A 4,817-nucleotide genomic window follows, 5' to 3' on the forward strand; every position below is an offset into this window, starting at 1 on the left:
TGCTGACGACATCAAGCGACGCCGACTAAAGAATGCTGCCGGAACACGTCTGATGCTTACAGCTGACCAAACTCCCTGTCGACTGCAAAGTGTGTGCGATTAAAAATGATATATGTTGTCCTCCCTTACTCCCATCATTGTTAGTCCCGTGAAACACATGAGTAACTGTAAATCGCTCAGAGCCGGCAGCTCTGCAAGGATTGAGCAATCAATAAATTGAAATTGAAAGATTAACCCATCTCCCCAAAATCACAGATCATTAAAGAAATCCCCTCCAGGGGCTAAAAAAAAAAACAAAAAAAAAGAAAAGAAAATGTTCAGCGAAGGCGCATCCACCACCTCCCGAGGCAGACTGTTCCACTGCTCAACCACTCTGACAGTTAGGAAGTTTCTCCTGATATTTAGCTGGTAACGACTCCCTTGTAATTTCCACCCATTAGATCTAGTCTTGCAATCCAGAGCAAGAGAGAATAGATCTGCCCCATCTTCTACATGACAGCCCTTCAAATACTTGAAGACTGCAATCATGTCCCCTCTAAGCCTTCTCTTTCCCAGGCTAAACATACCCAACTCTTTCAGACTTTCCTCATAAGACTTGGACTCCAACCCTCTCACCATCCTGGTTGCCCTCTTCTGGACACGCTCGAGCTTGTCAACATCCTTCCTAAAATGTGGTGCCCAAAACTGGACGCAGGACTCCAGGTGAGGCCTGACCATAGCAGAATATAGGGGAACTACCACCTCCCATGATCTGGACACAATGCTTCTGTGAATGCATCCTAAGATTGCATTCGCTTTCTTCACAGCCACATCACACTGCAGGCTCATGTTGAGGTCAAATCAGTAAACCATGCATTCTCCTCCGGAACTGCCCCCTCAGGCTCACCTGTCAGAACAGATTACCCACTCACCAGAACTCTGCTCAGCAAGTCCATCACCTTGCCGAGGCCCTGCTCCACCCAGCAACACCAGCAAGCACCACAGAGCTCCACAGCTGCGACTGGTCCTTCTGGAGAGGTCTCCGGGAGCCAGAGGCCAGCCCCATCGTCCATAGAGCTCCCCTGCTCTTTTGCCAAGACTCCCTTTGTTAATGTTTTGCTACGTGAGAAATTGCAAGCTGGCCACCTGACAGGTGGAATGGGTGTGCCAAGCCAAAAGGCTAAGAGGCCAAAACAGGTTGGGCAGGAAATACTCTTTATTAGTTCCAAATAAAGCAAAGAACATTTCTCCTCCCCGCCCGCCCGCCCCGATCTCACATTTTGGAATGCAATCAAGGCCTTCCTGTGATGAAACTTCCACTTTAATTTGAAAGTTAAAGAATCCAGCCTATTTGATATCTGGGAGAGTAAAGCTGGCAGGGAAGAGAAGCAGTTGCCCTTTAATCCAAGGAGCAACGGAAGGGGGAAAGTTGACTGAGTTAAACAAGGCCGGGGGGAAGGATCCTTTTAAATGCCCAGCAGCACTGTCCTAAGCAGAACCAGAAGTACACCCTTCTAAATTCATTGGGCTCAAAAAGGGGTAACTCTGCTTTGTTTGCACTGCAAGTCAATGTCTAGAATAACCTTATTGATTTCTGCAGCGTCTACTGTATCAACTGTCAAAAACAGGAAGGGAAAATGACTAAGAATCATTCAGCTTCATGTTTATCATCTTTTTTGCTCACACACCCCAGAACAAAGATATGAAACCTCAAAACGTGCATTCAGCTAGGTGAAAAGTACTGGGTTCGCCGCATGGAGGACTCGGACGACGACATGAGTTGCACACGTTTACTGTACTTAACATGAGACTAACTAACGGCCCGACAAGGCCAATTATATACATACCCACCTAGCACCCCCTAGTCCCATTGGAAGATTTGAATTTCCTGCCAAAGTGGCTATTGGTTGGTGCTGGGGGAACTAGGATCCTATTTTCCTATTGTTCCAGGGAGCCAAGCTCCTGCCTGTGCCGCGGACCCCTAGTGGCGGTCCGCATACATAATACTAGGTATGATTTATAGGCAATCTGTATCATTAAATCACATATCCTCAATGTTAGTGCAGGTTTATTTATTTAGTACATTCTAGCCGTTCCTTCCTCTGAGGAGTTCAGGATGGTGTGGAGGGGGAGGTATTTGTGAATTTCCTGCATTATGCAGGGGGCTGGACTAGATTACCCTGGAGGTTCTATGATTCTTCCTTCTCCATTTTATCCTGACAATAACCCAGTGAGGTAGGTTAGGCTGAGAGTGTGTGACTGGCCAAAGGTTGCCCAACAGACTTCCATGGCAGAGCAGGGATGTAAACTTGCGTCTCCCAGATCCCACTCTAACCCCCACACCTGGCTGGGTTGCCGCTAAGGAGCAACTCTGGGCAAATCCACCCTGGCTCCAGAAGCAGCAGCTCGAGCTACCAGCTTCATCGTCTTCTAGCCCGTACCAAAAAACTGTGCTGAGAGGAGCCCCCCACATGCTGTACATGCTGCTCAGGACCCAGGGGGTACCTCCCCCCACCTCCTCCCCAGACTCACAAGGCCACACAGGTTCCAGCCTGGGGAAACTGCTGTCGTCATCAGGAGGCTTGCCCATCCGCTTTCCCAACATGCCGGAGGCACACACCATCCCTGCCACGGGGACCAGAGGCTGCCTGAGGAACCAGCAGGGATCGTCTGCTCCGTTCCTTCACTTATTTGGGGCTAAATATACTCCCCATGCCCACTTGGTGGGGAACAGGCTTCTCACATACTGTTTAAGAAAACAATTTACCCTTATTATATCTCTTATGCCCAAGAAGAAGAAGAGATTGGATTTATACCCCGCCTTTCACTACTCGAAGGAGTCTCAGAGCAGCTTACAAACTCCTTTCCCTTCCCCTCCCCGCAACAGACACCCTGTGGGCAATGCTCCTTCTAAGCTGTGGAGTCTTGTGAGCAAAAAGTCTACTTTGGGAGCTCCTGGCATTAAAGGTGTGAGTGAGCCATTTGGCTACGGCATATATTAGTTTGCTCTGGAGCCAATTAGTTTGCTCCTGAGCTGAGACAGAAATGTGTGAGCCAGAGGCTAAAAAACTGTGAGCTAGCTCTCATCAACTCAGCTTAGGGGGAACACTGCCTGTGGGGTAGGTGGGGCTGAGAGAGCTCTCTTGAGAACTGCCTTTGAGAGAACAGCTCTGAAAGAACTTATGACTGACCCAAGGTCACACCAGCAGCCGCATGTGGAGGAGTGGGGAACCAAACCCGGTTCTCCTAGATTAGAGTCCGCGCTCCTGACCACTATATCAAACTGGCTCTCCAACAACACAAACTGTTCCCACTGCACATTTTTTCACTACTACACACAGTGGCTTTGATCCAGCCATATGCTGACAGAAACATAAATGGACTCAGAGCAGTTTTGCTTGTGCTTGATTGCACAACACCCAGAGCTTTCCTCCCTATATATTATTGTGGCCAGAAACTGATTTCACAAAATCTTACAGAAACAGACACACAAGTTTTTGCTGGCGCAGAAATTTTGCACTGGATGCAACCCAGCATGGAGCATATTTGAATAAAGTCTGGTTGCTTGCAAAACAGCCCATTCATTGAGATAATCCTCCAAAGACCTAGCAGAGGCAGGTGGCTTCCAGGTACAAGGCCTTCTCAGTGGTAGCCCTCCTGGTTATGTATTTATTGTCATTTATTTCTCAATATATGTATATTTCCTCTCTTTCAAACTATTCAAGTAATCAAAATGGCTCATGCATTAAAACAATACTGTAACCCCCATCAAATATCCATGTCTTCTTAGTTAGCACAGCTGCACAATTCATGCACAGGCTATTCCTCTCAGGCATGCAAAGTAAGCATGCATAACTATTTTGCACGACTGCAACAAAATTTAAATGAGACCCTCAGCTCATGCAAATTTGCCCCATAGCAATGCGCCCCATTCAAATGACCTCCTCTCCAAATCCAAACGTCTGTGCTTCTCCAGTGTTGAAACCTTGTCAATATAGCCCACTCCTCTGCTAGCCAAGCATTAAGAGAAAACGGGTACAAGATGGTTTACTGATGGCACGTCACTGTAGGTTATATTTACTTACTTACTTACTTACTTACTTCATTTGATTTATACTCCGCCTTCCTCGCCGAAGCAGGCTCAGGGCGACTTACAAAGGATAAAACATGAGAATAATCTCTCCTTATTATAAAAGAGTTTTGGTGTCCCTCCTGCACACGCTCCTGCAGCCTTTCGCTCTCGCACCTGCCAGTCTGAAGGATCCCCTGGCTGCACTGGCTGGCTCCCTTGCCTCCGTCCTGCCCACAGAGGTGTCAAGCCTGCCGGCGGTGTCTCTGGCTCACTGTGCTCTGAGCCAGCCGAGGGGACGGGTGCTCCGGCAGACGGAGGGTGAGCGGGTCCACTGGGAGAAACGGAGAAGAGGCGCAAGAGCCCACACACGTTCTGAAATGCCATGGTCGAGGTGGGGGCAGGGCGGCAACTGCTGCTGTGGCAAGAGTCCACCCCTCCGCCGGCAGCCCTGTCATCGTCGTCCGGCCCAGCTGAGGTGGCTCTGACGCAGTTCCACGTTATGCCCTGCCGCCACCACACTGAGAGGCCTCCCTGATGCGGGCCCGCCGCCGTGCCAACACCCTCCTCCTCTCCGACCCCGGCGGCGGGAGCTGGGACACAGGCACTGGCAGAGCAGCTGTGCTCTACCCGCCGCTGTGCCCTGTGGACGAGGCCACAGCTGCCCCTTCTTCTCCCAAGGGGTGGCCTGGCAGGCAGCAGCCCAGCTAGAGCTTGTTGTATTTGTCTCTGCAACGGGCCTTCTTCCTAGTTATAACATAAATAAAAC

At 49.6% G+C, this 4,817-nt stretch overlaps 1 protein-coding gene across 1 annotated transcript in view; it reads right to left on the reverse strand.

The window, feature by feature from the left end:
* The window catches only part of RAP1GAP2 (RAP1 GTPase activating protein 2), a 102,412-nt gene extending 101,356 nt beyond the window's left edge, over positions 1 to 1,056 (reverse strand). The window contains exon 1 of the mRNA XM_015421632.1: positions 912 to 1,056. Coding sequence (XP_015277118.1) covers positions 912 to 1,052 — 141 coding nt within the window. The 5' untranslated portion in view covers positions 1,053 to 1,056. The remainder of the gene's footprint in view (positions 1 to 911) is intronic.
* Between the last annotated feature and the right edge of the window lie 3,761 nt (positions 1,057 to 4,817).

The sequence above is a fragment of the Gekko japonicus genome, unplaced genomic scaffold (genome assembly GCF_001447785.1).
Source record: "Gekko japonicus isolate JY-2015 unplaced genomic scaffold, Gekko_japonicus_V1.1 scaffold1857, whole genome shotgun sequence".
NCBI classification, from domain to species: Eukaryota; Metazoa; Chordata; class Lepidosauria; order Squamata; family Gekkonidae; genus Gekko; species Gekko japonicus.